Raw genomic sequence first — 22255 nt, 5'->3', positions numbered from 1 at the left:
GCTGTACCTTGTATCCGAGGTAGAAATAGTCTTCCTGAGCTCAGACTGAGGGAAAGAAAAAGAGAAGAAAAGTTGGATCAAGACTCAAATGACAAAAACTTTTAGAGTCTGAAGAAGGTAGAAAGAAGAAAGAAAATATACTGAACACAGAAATAAGGGGATGAGGAAGAGGTCTTAAGACCTCAGCTCTGGAAGTACTGAAGTTATTCATTTTAAGATTCAAAGAAATTTCTGTATAACACACTACTGAGGATGATAAAACTTAAGGCAAAGAATCATATCCACTGCACAGACATTTTGGATAAGCTGTTTAATATCAATAATGTATAAGCACTCTCTCTCTCCTGAAATAACCATGCTGAAATTGCACAGAATTCAATTACTGTCCTACTGCTGTTTGCAGTTGTGTTTATTCATAGAGAATTTTTAATTCTTGACATCTCAACTGATGTGATATGCTTTTGTATTTCAGGAAGGAGGTATTGGGCTAAATAGTGGCAATACCTACAAGAAAGAATTGCTACTTGGTCCTAATAACTGACATAGAGATATCTTATTAATCTATTTTTACAGCACAGTTTTCATGTAGCAATTATTGTGGCAATGAGGGAAACTTAAGATACATTCTACACCATATAGTATTTCAAATATTAAACAGGCATTTAGTGTTATGTCTGCACATAACATACAATAAGATCATCATAATGATATGAAAGATTTGCTAAAAACTGAAAAGATACCTAATTTATCAAATGCAATCAGAAGTACTGTGTCAAGCATCTCTTTCTTTCAAAGAGATCTTGTTAACCAAGCACAAACTGGATAGAAAATGGTTGATGTAGTATATTTAATAGTGTTATGAGTTAATTGGGTAATAGATGTGTAAAAAAGTATTATTTTTCAATCCAGTTAATGCAATTGCTTGCCACAAAGGCATATTTGCCATAGCTGAATTTCAAATGCACATATGAAGATTAACACAGAAAATGATGCAACTAATTTACAAGTAAAATAGGAACAAAAATTAGAAAGGAGTTGTCCTCCTCTTGCTGCTGAATCAAAACAAACAAACCTCAATGCTTTCTATTATTTGTAAACTACTTAAACAGAGAATTACAAGAGAAATATGGAAGAATTTCAAATAAATTAAGATGTTAATTTTTTCAGGATTAGTTTGGCAGACCCATCAAAGTGCTGGCAAATAGGTCAAAGTTTGGACCACTTTTCAGAGACCTTCACATTTTCCTAATATCACACTTGAGGATAATTAATTAATGGGAGTGGATTATCATGATAGTTTAGCCAAAGTAATTAAGAGTATATATTAGGTGAACTCCTATCACAAAACCTGTTAGAGCACAGATGGTTTGTAAAAAGACTTTTCCATGGGCTACACAGACATAAATGGGGGCAACATCACGCTGCACTGTAAATTATGAGGAGGGATCAGATTCAGATTCCAGCTGGACATTTCAACTGTTATGAGCAACATGGCTCACTTTCTGACTGCCTCTTGGCTCATCTCACATGCTTTGCCAGGAGGAGACATAAAGCCATATGGCCTTCCAGGCACTGCTCCATCATTCCTTCTGCATTGACTCCTGAAGATGAAAGAAATCCTTTAACTCTGCAGTTAAGTACAAGGTAAACTAACCTGTATAAAAAAGAGCAAGCTATCTACCATTTACCTCCATTTAAAAGATCTTACAATGGATTTGTACCACAAAATAGCACACAAGTTGTATTTTCATCTCCTGACAGACTGTTTATATTCTTATATTTGGGAAGAGTGCTTAACTGGCTATAAAAGTTAAAGTATTATACTTTAAAATTAGTACACTCAGAATGTATAAGATTTTGCTGTGTAAATCATCCAAATATTCTCTGAATTACAACTACCTAATCTAAAGGTAACAGGGAAAATATCAACCAATAATTGTCAACAGAAAATTCCATTTAAGGTGCAAAACATCTGAAATTATGTGAGCAATGCAAGTAATTTAGCTCAGAAATTAGGGACTGCGTGTTCATTTATTTCTGTATTATAAAATTAAGAGGAAGTGAAGAAACTATAAGTTGAAAACCTTCACTACGATAACTTGATAAATGAAAACATGTCCCAAAAGAAGATTTTAAGCTATTACATATTCAGTCTGAATTTCAATGTGAAATTCTCCTCTTTGTATATAACTGCAAAAACTGGACTAATAATTCATCTAGGTATGGTAAAATGAATTGTCTACATTGCTTATTTGCATACATTAAAGTGGTGTTAGGGACAAAAAATTGTGTTTCAGTTAAGGAATAGAAATTGAGAGAATGCTGAGAAATGGATAACTCATTTATCTGGATTTGTTTTGCCATATCTTCTTAGTAATAACAATTATCCTACTGTACCACAGTGATTACAAGAGCAATTGCCTTAATACAGAAATTAGACTAGCAAAAAGTTTAAAGTATTTCAGATTTTGGAAATCTCACTGTAGTTTGGAATGACAGGTAGGCAAACCTCTTTGAAAGCAGGAGAAGACCCTTCTTTCACATATTCCTGAGAAGTTCTAATCCATGTTTGCCCTGCTGAAGGGCAGAAACTGATGAGAGATTGTAAACCAACTCATCCCTTCCCTCCCAGCACCCTGCTACAGAAGATACAAGAACAATTATGCAGATAAGAGAAAAGCTGAGACCATTTTCTCCCTTTTCCAACTTTGAGGAAAGGGGGTATGTGTATGATCATTCTGAAATCACCCTCTTCTTGCAATACTTAGGAGAAAAGACCTTCCATTTGAGTCTACAGTGTTTGCAAACAAGATTCAAAGCCAGCAAAATTTCTTGTCTTATTAAGTATGTTATTAATGGATACTTAGTTCAAGTTCATAAAAATCTTAAGTAAATATTTGACAATAATACAAAAGATTTAGAGCAACACGTATACACATATTTGTACATGCACTTTATTATTATTGCTAGTTCCCCATTGTGTAAGAATACATTACAACATCTTGTTTCTCCTACAAATGATTCCAAAAGCAAGAATACTTGAAATATGGTATCTTGCTTCAGATCTTCATTGATATATAAACGTTGCAAAGGGAACATCAGGAGTGGCCTTTAGATGATGAGTTATTTTGAGGATCTCAGAAGCAAAGGGGTAGTAGGATGTGTTACCTGTTAAGGTATCACTTGATATAAGCATAGGAAACTGTCATACAGGATACAGGTATGAATGATGAAGGAGACTCCCACAAAGTTACATACCTGCAGCTTCTAATGTCCAACACTTTCTGCGCAAGTAAGAAAGCACATTTTAAAGAAAAAGATCTTGGAATACACAAGATAAGTTTTGTGGTAAATGTATGGAAAGGACCTCCAAGCTTGACAAGTTATTTGAGTATATCTTTTAGCAGTGTTATCAGTCTTTAGCAGTGTTGTAATTGAAAATCATACATCTGCCTGCTATTTTCAAGAAGTAGCTGCAAGAATGTGATATCATTGTGGTATTCAAATATTTTTTCTGAATTTGCATGGTTCTGTAGATCTCAGTGCCTAGAGAGACAGGTTCAGGAGCTCTCTAAAGCTGTGACTTGTACAGCTGTGAGAGTTATGATTCTGTCTGAGGGTTCTAAGCTTAGCAGAAATGAAATGCTTTCTTTTTGCACATTTCAAAGAGTTCTTTATGAATAGAAAAGGGTCAAGCAGTAGACGAAATACCTGTCAGAAACAATTATTGCAGTAAGGAAAAAAGTATGGAAAAAACCACTTCTCACCAAAAATGTGTGTTTCAGTTTCAAATGTCCTATTACACTTTTTTAGTGCTTGTGAACCTAATGTACCCCACTAAAAGGCAGGCAGAGGTACCTAATACATGTGCAGAGAGCATGGAGACAAAAGACTTGTGGCTCAAGGTGAGCAACTAAGGTGCATTTCTAAAATCAGTATAAAAAAAAGTTTTCCATATAAACTGTGCAAACATTGATTAAACACAGACAAAAGGTTGTGTAAAGGTAATTCTGTAGAATGTACAATGCAGAAGTATTAGTAATAAGGGTTGCTAGGGGAGAGATCTCACAACTTATCCAGGAAAATTCAATGGATTGTCATCTTTTCATCTTTATTTTGTACATACAATTCACGTCTGTGCTACATCTGCTCCATTGGTCTTAAATGGCATGTCTAAAAACTGAAGGCTGTGGAGTTCTCTTGGAGATCCAGACACAAACTTGGCAGTTTCCAGACCATATGTCATGAATAGACTGGAGTACAAACCAACATCTCTTGCTCAGTTGGTACAGTTCCCAACAGAGAGCATTGCTACAGCGTGACTTTCTCTCTGTACAGACTTTGGTACCAGTATAAAAAATACTGTACTGCACTAATGGGTGTACCCTTGGTCTTGTATGACCTGATGCATAACTTGAATTTATAACATTTAAACATGCAACCACTCAATCATCCAATACACTTAGTTACTTTTAAATAAAAAAAATATTTCATATACCTTTTCTTCACTCCTCCTAGGTTAGGATCTTTCCCAAGATGTCTTAATGATGACTTTAATGACATATTTTGTCACTTACAGAACTGAATACCTATTAAGAGTTTCACTGGATTTTTTTCCATCTCCCTGAGTGAACATATAGCCATCTTCCTCCCAGCCCAATAACAGTAACACTTTTTTACATTAATCCATCTTCCCTAATTATATGCTCTTAAGGCTGTCTTAGTCTTACATGGCATGGTTTCAAACACCACAGAAATAATTTTTAGTTGTCCTAGAATCTGGCATGAGTGGCAATTTGGTTGCCAAGCACAGGATGAGACCAGCCTATTTGCTGGTTTGTATCCACATTTCACTGGACTTCAGTCCTGTGAAATGTGGATAAAATGCCAATGATATCACATGCATAAAAAGTGCATTATCATCCTTTTGAATGCACTGGCATTCTTCTTTCTTTGTAAAATGCTCTTGCCATGCATATTAATTTGTAGTCTATTTTTTTAAATGATTATTATTCAACTCTTTAAAGAATGAACAGATAACAACATTTCAGAGTTTTAACAAGAAAAGTTTTTCCCTGAGACATGATAATTTACTTTTTTTGTTGTTTAAAACATTTTTCTTCACTGTTTATTTTCATTCCTTTCATTGGGCAGCCACATAAACAGCTGCTTCAGCACACATCACTAGGGAATGGACAGAGAGCATTTTTAAAGACAGGGACTTTCTGAGGCACACTTACAACTACGAGAAAAAAATGTTTTCTTCCACCAGCAAACTCTGTATAGAAAAGTCCCCTCCTATTCTTTCAGCCGATGTGGCCATGCTTTTACCTAGGCAAAAGTAAAAACTTGTCTATATTCTGTCTTTCACAACAAAAAATTGAGAAGAGTGCCTTAATAATATATTTTTACTTTAAGGTTCCTGTTAATTTCTTTGATTTCTTAAAAGTAGAACATCTAGGTATTACTGGTTCTAATGGCAGTTGTGACTATCTTTATTAAGTAAGAAGTATTTAATAAGAGATAAGGAGTATTTTAACATGCATCCAATATTGTACAGGGGATTCACCAAAAAAAAAAATTTTTATACCAACATAAGAAATAACAATGGCCATATAGGAAAGAAAGAGGAAGATAGATTAAGAAATAATGTAAATACAATATTGCAATTTAACAAGCTTTTAGTCTCCAGAGACAGCACCAGCTGCACACCAAGAAGCTTAAGGTGTTCACCCTAATGACGATAACATAAAGCCATGTTTTTTTCGGGCCTTCATGTTTTTACAGTATTAACTTCTAGTGTGATACCTTTAAGTAGGTCAGCCTCAATACACACACACATTTTCAGTGCTGGATTCACTCAGCCAGAATAGTGTCAGTGATAAAAATATTATATCTATTTCAGTCAATGTGAATGTCTGCCATGGACAACTCACCTTTTTGCAATTACCAGCTGAAGTAGAGGTTTTAACAGTAGTGTTACCAGATGATAGAGGACTGCATTTTATAATTGCACTGGGCAAGTACAATATGGCCAGAACAGGTGTTAGCTTAATTTTGCTCATCTGTACCTGCTAGCAAGTCTGGTTACCTTTGCACACTCATTCGATGTGGTTGTTCAGGGAAATCAGTGCAGATGGTGTGTCACTGAGTGCACTTGGAAAAGATTTTTACAACTAGAAGCCACTGTCTCCTGTCAGTATGAAAACTTAGTATAGATTACAACTAGGGTTTAACTAAAAATTATTTGTGGGCATAACCTCAGCACATGAGGAAAAAACAATGAATAGAACACATCTTAATCCAGAAGTAAAATGAAAAAAATTAAAACAAATAAAGTCTAAGGGGTGTCTCCTTGAATTCTATATACTAAGGTCTTATGAACCTATGTTGTTATATTTTTTATCCCATTACCAGTCAAAATATATTGTTTTGTACCAGAACTAGTAAATCAATTTTCAAATAATTTTTTTTGGCAAAGATTCTTAAAACTAAATTAATATCAGTATTCTTCTAGTTCAGAAAATATAAAAAAATATTACTTCATATTTATTAACACAAGAAGTATGACTCATACTAAAAACAAAGTATAACACAATAAATTTCATAAAATGGGGGAAATACATGGTAGGTGAAACAGATAAGTAGAGGATTCTTTTATATCCATTTCATTTGGAACTGCTATATTTCATACTTTGTAAATTGTCAGTTTTAATGAATGACTAGAAATATGTTAGCTTTTCATTTAATTTTTGTAGTGACTAGGAAAGCACTTTGGTTTTTGGGTCTTTTTTTCTGATTTTTAACATTATGTTACTCCAACCACTTTGAATATGTGCTGGTACAAATGCCCTACACAAGTGACAGGGCCAAAGCAATTGCCACTGAAGTAATGGAAGACTGACAGAAAGTGTAAGAAAATGATGGTTATTGTCCCACTGGAAATGTTGTTGAAACATATTTTGCTGAGGCTTTTTCAGTTTGTTTTGTTACAATGGTCTCAAAAATAATAATTTTTCATTAAGCTGTTTTCATTTAGCTATTTTTGAGGCATTTCTAGTTTTTCTTCCTTGAGCTAATGCTGAATCATGCTCTTATGATTCATTGTACGCAATGGTTTTTGAGCATGGTGTTGAGATTCTTTTTCCTGACTTTTCAGTAATATTTTATATTAATAAAGCTAAATTGATAAACATAACAGTCAATAAAGAACACTCACCTACTGTCAGTTGTCCAGTTAACTGTCCCATGTGATTTCTTGCATTCACTGTTACATTTCTGTCAGACTGTAAGACCAGTGGGCTATCCTGGGAAACATGTATGAGACAATAAATGAGAGAACAAAAAATTGAGGTAAAATTACGTTAGAACTTAGTATTAACATGCATGCTGAGAGGGAAGTTGTGTCAAGTACAACAGCCCTTTTTAACAATTTCATTAAATATTTTACAAGTCAAATTTTTATATTAAAGAATTCCAAGAATACTATTTTAAGCTTGAAATCTTTGTGCATACAATCCCTGCTCCAGAAATCAGATTTGAACTTGATTTCTTTGTTTTAATTTCCTTTAATATTACAAAGTTCCAAACTCAAAAAACATTAATGCAAACCTGTTCCACTAGCCTTTCCCATATATTGTTAACCTTCACATTTTTAACTACCTAACCAACTCTATATTGTATTATTCCATTAATCTGCGCATGCTTTAAAATTTGCATTGCTCTTACTAAAACCTTACAAACACAGACATGCATTTCTTTGAAGATAAAGAGAATTGTTACTCTCAAAGAAAACAATGAGAGCACTGGAAGGCGAGATCTTGCAACAGAGAGCCCTGATCCACTGCCATTAGTACTTTGCAGGGATTTACTATTAGGGATCAAACTGATACAGCAAGGAGACAAACACTTTATGTTAAACATAGTCTTAACAATTTTGGCGTCAGTTGTCAGGACGACTACCTGGCTTTCAGCATCCAACTAGGTTTGAGCTTTTGAAAAATGCATATATAGGTGTAAGCTTATCCTGTGTTCAAAACCAGCATAAACAATCCCAAAAAGAATGGAATTTTGCTTCTTGAAGAATGACGAGCCATATGCACTCCTTTAGGGGAAGCGCAGATGTGCAGGAAAGGAGAAGAGCTTGAAAAATGCATATATAGGTGTAAGCTTATCCTGTGTTCAAAACCAGCATAAACAATCCCAAAAAGAATGGAATTTTGCTTCTTGAAGAATGACGAGCCATATGCACTCCTTTAGGGGAAGCGCAGATGTGCAGGAAAGGAGAAGAGCTGCAAAAGAGAGCCAAGAGAAACAGCCTAAAAAAAAGTGCAAACTCACCAATCATGCTCCCACTGGAGTGGGGTGAGTGCATGAGAGAAGGGAAAAAGTAGGATTGTCTCTGCTGCTGCAGAGAGGCACTTTTCTCCCTGAAATCACCTGATACCATACAGCTCTTTTCCTGAAGCTTGCAGAGAGACCGTGGGCACTGTAAAGCCTCTGGCAGATTGCTAGCACTCAGTATGCTTACGTATGTTTATCCAACAGCATGAAGACATCTGACAGAAACAGCTGGGGAGTGCCTTAGGTAGGAATGACTAAAGGCTAGGAAGATATTTGGAAAATTTATTATATACTTGTTATATTCTTAGATTCTTCCCTGGGCATCCATTATTGGTCATCCTTGGATTAAGTAGGTAAGGTTAAAGAGACCTCGTATGTGTGTCTCTTAATATATTGGATCTTGCTGTTCTTGAAAGTTTTTTAGATAAGAAGGAAATTGAATAAAGAGACATGGATAAATATTTATTTTTACCTGAGTGATGCATAATTTCTCTAAAATTTTCTATACTTTACAGTCCTTTCCTTTGTATCCAGAGTTTTCCTGTACAAGAAACATTCTTCCCAGTTGTTTTCACTATGATTATTAACTTTAAATGATAATTGGTTCCCTGGGAAGCCTGAAATGATTCTGAGATAATTTCAAGGAGTTCAGGTGTATTTAATCTCTCACTGGACTATGCTATGACCTCTCTAACATCCTGCCAATTACCTCTGCTTCACAGATTCTGGCAGATGAAAGAGACTGTTTGGCTTGTCCATTTTTCCAGATAAAAAGATATAATTATCAGTGAGACATTGTGTCAATTTTACTAGTTTGAGATGAACATGTGATGCAATCAAGGGAGCTACTAGCAACAAAAGCAGCTGTTAAGGACCTTTTTCTCACCACTTGATTTCCACTTTCCTTATGGTCTTTTGAAAATCATTAGTCCAGGCAACTGCTGCTCTGGGAAAAACTGTTGTCCTAATAGGCATCTGCAAGGCCAAAGGCCTTTAGGAGCCCTTTTCACTTTTGTTTAGTAACTTTTTGGTTAAAAGTCTTCTCAGTTAGAATAATCTTATCCTTAGCAAGGGAGGATACAGCCATGCCTATTTTTGCCAGTTCAGCAAAGGTTTGGAAACTTCCACTCACAAAGACTGATCACAGTCTGATCTGAAGGTTTCTTTCCTCTCACCATAAAAAAATACTTAAAACAAACCTCAGGCTAAAATCTGCTTCCCATGTTCTAGTTTTTAAAAAAAGAACCTTGGATATTAAATTATGAAATACAGGATAATGAAAAATTAGGTGAAAAATTTGTATTATATAAAAAATAAAAAGAGGGCTGAAGAGGTTAAGAATTTAAATCTATATTCCTCATTTTTTGATGACAAATATAGAGCAGCAGTCTTAAATACTTGACCAGAGAAAATGCAGTGGCAAAACTCCTATCAGTTTAACAAGTCCAGCATTTCATCCACATTGTTTACCTGCACTTTATTTTATGCAGGAAGTGCCTAGAGTTCAAGGAATTCAAAAATAGTCTGCTCAGAGGAGCTAGACATTCAGAGAAGACTTAGCTGAAATAAGTGGAAATATTGATCTGTAAGATGAATATAAAGTGCAATGAATATCACTCATAGGAATACAAACATATCTAAAGCATAAAAACACTGGATAATTTTCTCTCTCCATTACCAGACCCGTCTCTCTCTTGATGCTTTGTAAACTTCAGTTTACAATGATTTGCGATGCCATTTCAAAAATTACACTGTAGATAACAAAACCCAACAATATAAGAATGTTCTTACAGTTACATAGAGCTTTAATAATGTCAATATGCTAATAACTAAAATATTACAGAAGGATACTGTCAGGGCCACGAGGGCTCTACCAGTCTTCATTGACACTACCAAACGTCCCTGGGGGGACCCATTTCAGTCCAGACCCACCTGAACCCCTTCTGGTTTGTCTGTGCTACTTGTCTCCCCTCTATAAGCCCCAAAGCATTACAACTTCAAGATTAATAGTAAATCAGACTAAAATGTTAGAATAGTTATTTATATGAAACAGGTTTACAGCTAGAATCCATAAAAGTAAAAGGAAACTAATTAATTTAGGGGATATTTTCAGAAAGCTTTCTGAAATTTTAATCCTGTTATAAATACAAGGAAAAAATTGAGAAAAAAAAGATTTGGTTTTAAATTTTTTGTGTTTGTTTGGTTTGGGGTTTTTTGAGTATGAATCACAGTTCAGTAACAAATATCAACTTTTGGTTTTAGAATTAGATAAGCATATAATTGTAAGTATATGAAAGACTGATAGATTAAAATAATTTATAAAATAATTTTACAAAAAAAAATCCTGCATGGCAATCATAGCAAAACCCTTTTTTTATTTTCCACAGCTGGTTCAATTATTTTTAACATATTTTGGAAAAATTTCATGTATTTTATACAGTATTCAAATAGGCAATCCCAGCTAATTAGCTCCATTTTGAACAGCCTTTCCAAAATGAACCTTTTAAATTAGAAACATTTTAAATGGAGCAATTCAATTCCAGTTAGTTTAATAAAACATTGGTTTACTTTAGGTAAGATGGTACACTGTATAATTGAATAGATTCCCAAATTATGCTCAGAACACAGATAATTATGATAATACCACCAACTTTGATACTCAGGAGCAGTATTGATATGTCTACATTGTTATAGTGCAAGCAGTGGCTCTTTTATGATTTGACTTCTGTGCTTAAGCAAATGTAATGCTTCAGCTCTCTAGACTTCTACATGGCATCACACAGATGTAAAAAGTAATGTAATAAGCAGGTAGGACGAGATCTGCCAGACTATCTGCTGGCAGTTTGTAAGAGGAAGTAATGCTATATATTCTTTTATTTGAGCCTACCCCCAGTATGGGCAGCTAAAATAATTATGGCAGAAGATTTCTTTACAGGACACTTCTCAAACATGCCCTGATACACTAGTGACTCAGAATGATCATTGCATTACCAAGGTACCTTTAGAAAACGAAATCAGTATTAAACTTTGGTTTGCTGAGAAACTCACCATCGTCAGATTTTAAGAAATACAGAGAATATGTGTCCTCATTGCTGCAGAGCACCACAGTCTGTTGCTTTAGAGATTCATGCTGTGGGTGCCACTGAACAAGTTGATTGTCTGCATCTGGTCAGTGACCCCGACAGAAGAATGAAAAATGTATGAGTTATTTGTCCACTCCATAGGAGCAAAATGAGAACTAAAAGAAAGTACTTAGTACTCTGGTCAGTGCAGAAGACCAAGGGAGTCAAAGGACAGACGAGCAGATGTGCAATAACTACAGGGGCAACTGCAGTTAAGGCAAATGACACATAACAAGTGTGAGGAATATCTTGGAGGAATTCAGTGCAAAATGTTTAGAAAAAGGGTATGAAAGACAGTGTCAGTCAGGAAGGGTAGAAAGTAGAGCTAAGAAGATGTGAGGGGATGGAAAAAACATTCCATAGACTTTATCCATTGTCCAGAATCAGAGCATCAGCATGTTTTAGCAACATTCCTTGCAAATGGGGAGAGATGGGAGATCTAAAAACACACATATGTAGGGCTTGGAGTCTCAGAGGCAAACTTTTTCTATCATTAAGGTTATTACTAACCCTAAACAAACCTGAAGAAATTTGCATTAGGAAAGATATGAAAGAAAAAGATCTACAAATGAAAGCAATTGCTGTGTTCTTGAGTACTTAAAAAATTAAAGGCTCCATTAAAACTGTTGGAAGTTTGTACAAGTCTGGAACTGTTAAAACACAAATTAAAGAAAATGATTCCCATGATATTTTTTCCAAGAATATTTCCAATGTTCCGTTACATCAATATTTACCAATATTACTTCCAAGAATATTCTCAAAAAATTCCCAAGAATCTTCCCAAGGTGTCAGGACAGCAGGGACCCCAACACAAGTGTTTTTCAAATAGGGAGAAATTAAAATAATTTATTATCCGAGTTATTCCCGGGTTGAAGAGTTAACATGACTTTAACTCAATTTAATTAGAGTTTTTTTTCTTATTTACAGAAAATATAGATATTTTTATATACCCGCTTTCCCAAAACAAAGTTGCACATCACATTTTAGTGTTCTTCCTGTCTAATTGTCCTTTCAGACTTGAAAGTTCCAATTTAATTGCTGCTAATTACACTTAAAATCACAAATCTGTTTGAAAATTTTCAGTAAACACATTTGGACTTCTACTTTAAGGAAACATTCCAGATGTCTTAAAATTTTGACCAAATGTTATTAAAAGCCTGTATTTCTTCACATGAGGTTTACACACTGAGGAGGTTTGGAAAAGCACAAGCAAATAGTTTGAAACAAATAAATAAAATAACCCAGTTGATACTTGAGGTTATTGATAATGCTTCAAGAAACATATTTCCTAGATAATTCTTTTTTCATCAAAGGATGTTCTCTTGATTCCCAGCCTTTGCTCTGTGTGCATGTCAGCCTTCTTATATGCTAAAGGCAATCACAGATACCGACCAGATTCCTGACACACCAAATGTCAACCCAAACAGAGCTATGCCTACCAAAGTAATATACATGTACCCAAGAAGAATTATACACAGAGTTCCAAGAAGCCACATGAACAATGATCATGGCTATAACCTCCAGATAGCAATAACCTACTTGTTTTACTTCCTTGTATAATGCACTATGAAATTTTTATTATGGAGGAATTCAATCAAGCATAGAAAAATGTAATGATAAAGCAGAAGTAGATATTTAAACAGCAGACAAAAGACATTACTTTTGTGGAATAGATTTAGACATCAAATAAAATTTAAAATGGGATTTAGGTATAAACATCCCAACTAAAAATAAAGTAGCACTACATATGTACTTGAAGGAAGCTTGTTAAATGCCCAAAGCTCACTACATTAAACTTGTGACACAAAAAGTGAAACTGTATATTACTGAACTGCAAAGCCCCCCCAAACCTTAACAGAGACAAATGTAGAAAAGCAATGTAAGTCTCAAAATCAGAAAGAAAAACATTAAGCATGGAATCACTGTACTTCACTCCTTTCAAACCTGTCAAAGCTCTTGTGGTGTGGGTGCATTAGTTATTGAAAGGATTTTTGTCATTTAAGTTATGCTTAATGGTAACCAACAATTCATTACTCTATTTTCAGCCTTGGAAAGCAATCTTTCAATTCTTGCATGTATGCAAGTGTTGACCACGCTATAGGATCACAGTGAAACCAGGACTGCTTTTCCCAACCAGTATTAACTTAAACTGCTACAACATGAAATATAGCAACAATTAACACCAAGAAGAGGATGAAGCTATTAGAGGAAAAACAATATAAATCAAAAAAGTATATTCATGCTTTTGAAAGCTCTTTCCCAACACTCCTTATTGATTAAGAATTTCTCTAATTAGTTTAGATTAAGTAGCTGAGAGAAGAAAAAACAAAAACCACAAAAACCCCTTCAATATGCTGTAGTGAGTGACCTGATAACCTGAATATTTTTAAATAATTTACAAGATTTCTTGTTTCCTCGATGCTTATGACAGAGAAAAGTGTGTCAACACCTGTTCACTTGGTCTGTGTCAGGAATTATATGTCATTTTTACTTGGCAATAAATGGAAAAACTGATAAAATTGAAAGAAACAATCAAAATAAGATTTTTTCATTATATTTATCCATTTCTATGAAAAATCTGAAACAAAAGTTCTGAAAAATGTGAACTGTTCAGCACATCAATAGGTTCTGGGCTCCTCTTTTGTGATGCTTTGCAGACATAGAGCAAAGGACTACATGAAAATAATATTTCCATTAGCAGTTTTTATTCCACTGTAATTTCTTTGACAGATCTTTTCAAATTCTTAAGCTAAAGAAGAATAAATACATTTTAAAGAAAGTTTAGGGAACAAAGAAAAATTTTACAAATACATAAATTGTAGCAGAACTCTGGAATGATGCTTATAGCTCAAAGCAGAAAAAAAGACTTGCTGTTAAATAAAAACTATTACAAAGTCTTTGATGCACATTAAAATGAATATGTTAAATAAAATTGTAAGACAATAAAAGGCAAGATGAGTCATTAAACCTTTAGTTAGAATATTTATTTTAATTTTATATTTATTATTAAACCTATTATTTTATAGAATTATTCTACAGGTGGCAACTTATATGACTAAATGATAGCACTAGTATTAGCATCAGCTTTAACAAAAAAATGAGAAAAGTTACCTGTACTTTTGTTTCTTCATGTAGCTCTCTTAGTTAACACAATAATATATTTTGTTTATATTTCACAATAAGCCTTCCTTCAAGCACAATCACTCACTGCTGGATCCTAATTACCTTGGGAAAGCTTTCTGCATTGTTAGTTGTCTCGACTGTGTTAAGTAACCAGAAGCAAACACACCTCAAATGAATTTTGAAACACTTAGTGAACAGAGGGGATATTATTATTGTCACTTTGCTGGGTCTTCCCCTGCAAACACCCATTGCCTATTACAACTGTTAGATACTTTCAGGCTGCATTATTGCACTTCACTGAGACAAGAACTATCAATTAGGTGGATGATTAGTATAAGGTACAACAAGGCTTTGATCAAGGCATCAAAAGGAATGAGTAAGAATGGCAATTACAGGAATTACAGATAATTCACTGATTTTCTAACCAGAAAAGGAAGGTCAAAAAAGGTGTAACTCCCCCTAATAAAGAATGTGGAAAACTGCTAACAATGGATGAGGAGAAGGCTGAGAAGTCCTGAGGGAACTGGCTTATGTAGTTGCCAAGTCACTCTCAATGATGTTCAAAAAGTCAAGGCAGTCAGGTGAAGTCACAGGTGACTGTAAAAAGAGAAATGTACCTATTTTTGAAAAGCACAGAAATGAGGACCCTGGGAATTACTCATCTGTCAGAGTCACATCTGTGCCTGGGAAGATCATGGAACAGATCCTCCTAGAAGCTGTGCTAAGCCTCATGGAGAACAGGGAGATGATGAGACCAGACAGCTTCACCAAGGGCAAATTCTGCTTGACCAAACTAGTGGCTTTCTCTGATGGAGAGATTAAAAAGGTCAAGAGTGACAAGAGAAGAGCCACAAATGCCCTTTATCTGTAATTCTGTAAAGCCTTTGACGTGGTCCCTCAAAACATCTTTCTTTCTAACTTGGAGAAAGGTGGATTTGATGGATAGAGTTGAGTGGATAAGGAATTTGTTGGTTGATCACATCCAAAGGGTGTGATCAAGATCCATAGCTCCTGAGAGTTATCAGTGATATGTTGTTGGAGTCTGTACTGGGACCAACACTGTTTAATGTCTTCATCAATGACAAAGCAGTTGAGTGTAGCCTCACAAATCTGAAGATGACGCCAAGCTGAGTGGTGTGGTTGACACATTTAGAGGATGGGATGCCATGCAGAGGAACCTGGACATGCTTGAAAAGAGGGCCCATGAGAATCTCACACAATTTAATCTGCCCAAGTGTAAGGTGCTGCACCTGGGTCAGTGTGACCTCCAGGCATCAACACAGGCTGGGGATGAACAGATTCAGAGCAGCCCTGCTGGGAGGGATTTGGGGGTGTTGGTGGGTGGGAGGCTGGACATGACCCAGCCATGGGCACTCACAGCCCAGAGAGCCAAACATATCCTGGGCTGCATCCAGAGCAGCGTGGGCAGCAGGGGAGGGAGGGGATTCTGCCCCTCTGCTCTGGTGAGACACCACCTGGAATACTGCATCCAACTCTGGGGTCCCCAACACAGGAAGGACATGGAGCTACTGGAATGACTTGAGAGGAGGCCACCAAGATGACAAGAGGGAGGAAGCACCTTTCCTATGAGGAAAGGCTAAAAGAATTGGTGTTATTCATCCTGGAGAAGAGGTGGCTTTGGGGTTACCTAATTGCAGCCTTCCAGTACCTGAAGAGAGCCTACAAGAAAGAGAGGGACTTCTTACAGGAGCATGTAGTGATAGGATCAGGGGGAGCAGCTTCAAACTGAGAGAGAGTAATTTTAGATTATATATTAGGAAGAAATTCTTTACTGTGAGTGGTGAAGCACTGGTATAGGATGCCCAGAGAAATAGCAGATATCCCAGCCCTGGAAGCGTTCAAGGCCAAGTTAAATGAGGCTTCGAGCAACCTGATCTAATGGAAGGTGCCTCTGCCCTTGGCACAGGGGTTGGAACTAGATGAACTTCAACGTGCCAGGACTGAAATCTTCAGCATTATTGCAAAGGTCTCAGAATCTCTTTTACCAGCTCCTAAGCAAGAAATTCAGTCCAAACTTGTCTGTGCAGCAATTTTTTCATGAAAGTAACTTCTGCGGTCTTATTGAGAAAATTCAATTTTGACTGTTCAGCTAGAAGAGTCAGATAGCTTTCCATGTGTTCTGGCTGTAAAAGAACAAAAGCTAATTTTTAGCTGTTTTGATTATGGAGCCATTACTTACACCTTTCCATACTCCCTGCAGACAGTCACAGTCTTCTTTTCAGGACCACCGGTAGTTGCATCCTTGCTGTCTCCTATCTTCTCATAAGAAAGGATCTGTCTCATGATTTCTTGTCACTTTCACTTCTTGATCATTAAGTTTCCCTCGATGATAATGGACTATAAAACCTCTTTTTCATCCTCCTTTCTTTCCTACACACCATTCCTGATTCTATGGTTAAGGCTGCTCTGAATTTCCCTGGGGAAATGACATCTGCTGGCAACTTCTCACTTGAGGGAGGAGAGTGTGGTTTTCTCATATTGAAAGACAACCATAAAATTCTCTGTTAACAAACATTGCTGACACACAAAGGAATGAAGATGTGTCATATTTTCGTTGGTACAGCATCCTCAAGTTTTGAATAGTATACAAACAGCTAATAAGTAAGTCTGATCATTCTTTGCTTTCCAATCCTCCAGGCAGACCTGTGAAAACATCTTACTATGTCTACTTATTTTTTAACAAAGTATGCATTTTATATCACCATAGGGTATGAACAATCAATATAAAATGCAATATTATCTTGAAAACAACAAGTAGAAGTTAGTATTGTAATATTAAAAACCCCAAATATCTCCTACATATCACGTATTCACCTTAATCCTTATACATCAACATCTAGGTGACCTTGAGAAGTATTATCTCAGGTTTTGTTCAATATTCTTTAACCTTGCAAAATATTTAATAAGTAGCTTTGACATTAGTATGACACAAAGATGGCCAATATGTGAGCTTAGAATGTGTTTCATGTCTCCTCTAAACTTGTTCTCATTGGAAAGGAGATATTCATCCCCACATTTATTTTAGGACATATCTTGGTTGTTCAATAAATTGCCTTTCTGTTAGAAATTTGCCTTGAGACTTGCCAATCATAGACTAAAACAAGTCACTGGACCTGTTCTGAAAGTCAAAATTGAGGAAATAAAATTCTGTAGAAAGGTTGCGGCATATGCTCCTTCAGGGAAGCATATTATTTCCCAGTGGGAACTACACTATTGTCAACTTTGCCACTGAGATAATTGCCACCTTTTAGTAACACAGATCTTTTCCAAAGGATATAATTAACAATCTGACTTTCATTTCAATTCTGTAGCTATTCAGAATATATTTCTGTTTCAGTAACTGGGTAATTTTTTCCACACCAAACATTTTTCACTGCAGACTTTAAAATACTGATGAAAACTTCTCTCTACTTACAAAGACTACATCAAATAGAGCTTCACGACTGCATTTTTTCACAGATAACATTTAGACTGAAAAACATGATAAATGCCATGGACCTGGATCACTTCCGTAACCTGCAGAATGAATCAATAGAGTTCCAAAGACAGAATTCCTTTTAAATTCAAGATCACTGAGCAATATGAGAAATTAAAAATGGTTGTATTTCCTCAGTAACAGTGGTAAACTGCCAAAAAGATCTTGTTCTGGCTTGCATTAGTGTTTGACTCTTTTTCATGCTTCTGCATACACAAAGCAGTACACACGGCATAACAAAATACTGAGAATGCTTTCTGCTTTTTCTTCATTGTTGGCACAACAGTACTTTTAATATTTCATGTTGTACTTCAGGCAGCTAGTCAAGCTGCCCTAAATGTAAAGAGATCAAATAGTTCCAGATAATTCTGTATCAGAATGTTATACTAATTGTCAGTACAAACCATTGTAGTTAACCTTCCATTGTAATCTCATAACATTATTATATAAATTTATAAATGCCTTTTATTATGTAAAATATTTCCAGTGTGCCTTAGTTATTTTCAGTGAAATTTGAAATGCTAATTTGCTTTCCCCCACATTTATCCTAAAAGGCAATGAAAAAAGTTCTGGTGTGTGTTTTCAGCTCTGACTTTTGAACAAAGAGAATGAACAAAATTTAAACCTGGTTAACATATCTCATAGAATGGTTCCTGTAAAGCATAAAGCCTTTGGTTTAGAACTGTCAAAGTGTTTAAATACATGAAAACTATGTCAAAGTCCAAATGTACTCTAAAACTGTATAAGTAACATTTTTATATTAAATTAAAAAAGAAATTAACAGTGCATTTTTAAAAGAAATTCTTGAAGACCCTAAACACCTAACAATTTCTTTCTTCCCTGAATTTTGTCAAGCCTTCTAGGATTCTAGAGCTTTATGCACATTTAAAACCACTGTGACTTTAAATATTTACCCTTAAACTCAGTCCTGCAATTCAAATAAAATTAAGAAAATTTGTCATAAGAACATAGTTAATATTGAACTAAGATATTGTTCAGTCTAATTAACATTTTAATAAATATTAAAATTTATAAAATTCCTACTCTTAGTATTACAATTAAATCAATATGTCTTCCTATTTGATTCTAAGTGGCAATGAAAATAATTTACTAGTTTATCATATAATCAGGTTTAATTTTGTTAACTTCTTTTTAGCACTAAAAACAAGCAAACAAGACCATCAGCTGATCTGTATTTTTAGAGCTATTTTTAGCAAGCTTCCTCAGACAAAATCTTGCCTGTGAGTAACAGACTTTAATAGAATATTTGGTATAGAGAAGTGGCTTGGTGACTCCTTTCAACAAAGATTACCAATGCAAATGGCCACTCATTCTTCAGAATTTTAAGGACAATGTATACTTAAAGAGATAATAAAAGTGCTATAGAGATAATAATGAAGATTGGAAAAGTCCTCAGAAGTTTAAAGATACTAAAAACAGATACTGAACATCTTGCAGTGCTTTCAATGATGTAAGACTGAATTTCCAGATTCTTCCAGACCAAGTAAGAAAAATGAAAGAAATAGTGGTTTATCTTCTCTCAGTATACAGTTTTGTTTTTTCCTTCTTGTCTAAGGAAAAGCATTGACCCTATCACTCAAATGAACCGCCTTACCAAAGAATGTAAATAATAGCAAAAAATGGAATTTAGATTGTTTATTAAGACAATTTTAAACAGCAACTCAACTAAAACAACTAAAATAATTTAACTGATAGAGATAAGAGGGAAGTTCTGCAGTAGTGGATGTGGTTGACTAGCTAGGAGTAAGAAAGAGCAGAGACTTCTTAAACTGTGTTTGAGCATAGATACATATTTCTCTGCCAAAGGATCTGATGTGCAATTGTGCTACAGTCTTCCAATATTTATATGATTTTTATCCAAATGACTTATGGCCAAGTGAGAGAAACTACATCAGAACTTCTGCAGAATGTGACCATGCATTCGTTGTCGCATTCATTAAGAATTTAAACCAGCTTCAGACTGTAAGTATTTAAAGTTGAAGAGACCATCAAGAATTGATTTGAAAGAGTCCAGTTTCCTTTCAGATAAAAACATAGAACATCAATTATCCCAGTGATAATTCCTTGTTTCTATACAGCATTGACATTTATAGTTAAGTCCTTATAGACTCTAAAAAAAACTGATTTTGTTTAAAAATAAATTTTAAATAACGAATTGCAATGACTTTTGTGCCAAATTGCAGCACATTCTTTACAAGACAAACTGTCCCATCAGTCAGCCTTGGACTTTAATAGATTTGTAAATGCCCTTAACTGGTAACTGACCAGGTGACAATTCTACTCCCAAAGAGGACATTTCTTTTGTTTTTACTTTATCCATTTTGCCATGGGAATTATGTAGATGATTGGCACACTGAATACAGGAGATTGCCAGCCAAAAAAGTGGAAAGTCATTTCAAGTCAAGTTTTGTAACCAATTCTCACTCTGTTGTTAAATATTCTTCCCTGTAAAAAAAATTATGAAATATCTAATTTGAAGAACACATTTGCCATCATTGGCAAACTTAAAACCTTTTAAAGAGAATCCCAGCTGATTTATGCAGTATTTCAACACAGTAGTTCAATTTTTTTCCCTTAGTCAGTCTCGCTCTTCCATTTGCCAATGCCATGGAGGTGGGGGAGGAAGGTTAAGTGCATTATTTGAAGAATACAAGAAAATATTATCTGATTAAATGTCAATCTTTTAAAAAAAGAGCTAATTTCAGATATATTTGTGCTAATCTATAATCTTCATATAAGAAAATCTGTATTATTAAATTTTCATCCTCTGAAAATGCTATATTTATATATTTTAAATTTAGTAACCTTTAACCCAGTGTAGTAACTTTTCAGCAAGTAATGGAAGATATATGTGTGTATATATAGATGATATAATGGATGAATTAACTTGCACCAGGAGACCTTTGAATAAAATAATGAATGTATAATCATGCATGTATCTTGACAATTGTTTTGGTTCCTCTAATAATATGGTAATAATTCTACATTACATGCTCCAATATCAGCTTGATACCCTGAAAAAACTATTGCTTTTGAATTCTCTTGTTCAATAACTTCATTCCATTAAAATTCAAATTTGATCAAACATTTTTAAAATTTTTATTTCAGTTGGCGGATCTCAAACCGCCATGACTGAAGGAAAGACCAGGGGTGAGATCGAGGTGTACAGGGACTCCCCAAGGTTCAGAAGCCTTACCATGACCCCTGGTAGCCAACCAGGCCAGGGGGGCCAGTGCTGTGAACAGCCAAGGGAGATTTAATTGTCTCCAGGGTATGCAGGCAGCCAGGAGCACAGAAAACATGAGTTAGGCAAACAGGGATGTGGCACATCAGTAAGGGTGTGACATAGCAGTTTGCAGGGCAGTTTGCCCTGCGCTCTTCAGTTTTCATAAGTGACTTGGACACAGGACTTGAATGGATTCTAAGTAAATTTACAGACAATACAAAACTGGAAGGAGTTGTTGACCCCCTTGAGGGCAGGGAGGCCCTGCAGAGAGATCTTGACAAATTAGAGGACTGGGCAATCACCAACCATATGAAGTTCAACAAAGAACTGCACCTGGGAGAAGTAATCCTGGATGTGTGTACTGGGGAATGAGAGGCTGGAGAACAGAGCTGTGAAAAGGGACCTGGGGGTCCTGCTCAATTGCAAGTTGAACATCAGTCAGCAGTGCCCTGGCAGCCAGGAGGGCCAACCCGGTCCTGGGGAGCATCAGGCACAGCATCACCAGCCAGGCAAGGGAGGGGATTGTTCTGCTCTGCTCTGAGCTGGGGCAGCCTCACCTTGAGTGCTGGGGGCAGTTTTGGGTGCCACAATATAAGAAAGATATTAAGCTGTTGGAGAGGGTCCAAAGGAGGACAACCAAGATGGGTAAGGGCCTTGAGGAGAAGGCGTGTGAGGAACAGCTGAGGTCACTTGTTCTGTTCAGTCTGGAGAAGAGGAGACTGAGGGGAGACATTGCAGTCTTCAACTCCTTCTTGAAGAGAAGAGGAGGGGCAGGTGCTGATCTCCTCTCTGTGGTGACAGCGACAGGGCCTGAGGGAATGGCCTGAAGCTGTGTCAGGGTATGTTTATGCTGGATATCAGAAAAAGGTTCTTTACGCAGAGGGTGCTTGAGCACTGGTAAAGGCTTCCTAGGGAAGTGGTCAC

General features: G+C 35.7%; 1 protein-coding gene across 3 annotated transcripts in view; it reads right to left on the bottom strand.

The window, feature by feature from the left end:
- The window catches only part of SGCZ (sarcoglycan zeta), a 395468-nt gene that overhangs the window by 64083 nt on the left and 309130 nt on the right, over nt 1–22255 (bottom strand). For all 3 annotated transcript variants that reach the window (XM_064418070.1, XM_064418068.1, XM_064418071.1), the window contains one exon: nt 7220–7307. In XM_064418070.1, coding sequence (XP_064274140.1) covers nt 7220–7307 — 88 coding nt within the window. The remainder of the gene's footprint in view (nt 1–7219; nt 7308–22255) is intronic.

This window comes from Passer domesticus, chromosome 4, assembly GCF_036417665.1.
Source record: "Passer domesticus isolate bPasDom1 chromosome 4, bPasDom1.hap1, whole genome shotgun sequence".
Lineage (NCBI taxonomy): Eukaryota > Metazoa > Chordata > Aves > Passeriformes > Passeridae > Passer > Passer domesticus.
This window is presented reverse-complemented; position numbering and strand designations above follow the sequence as displayed.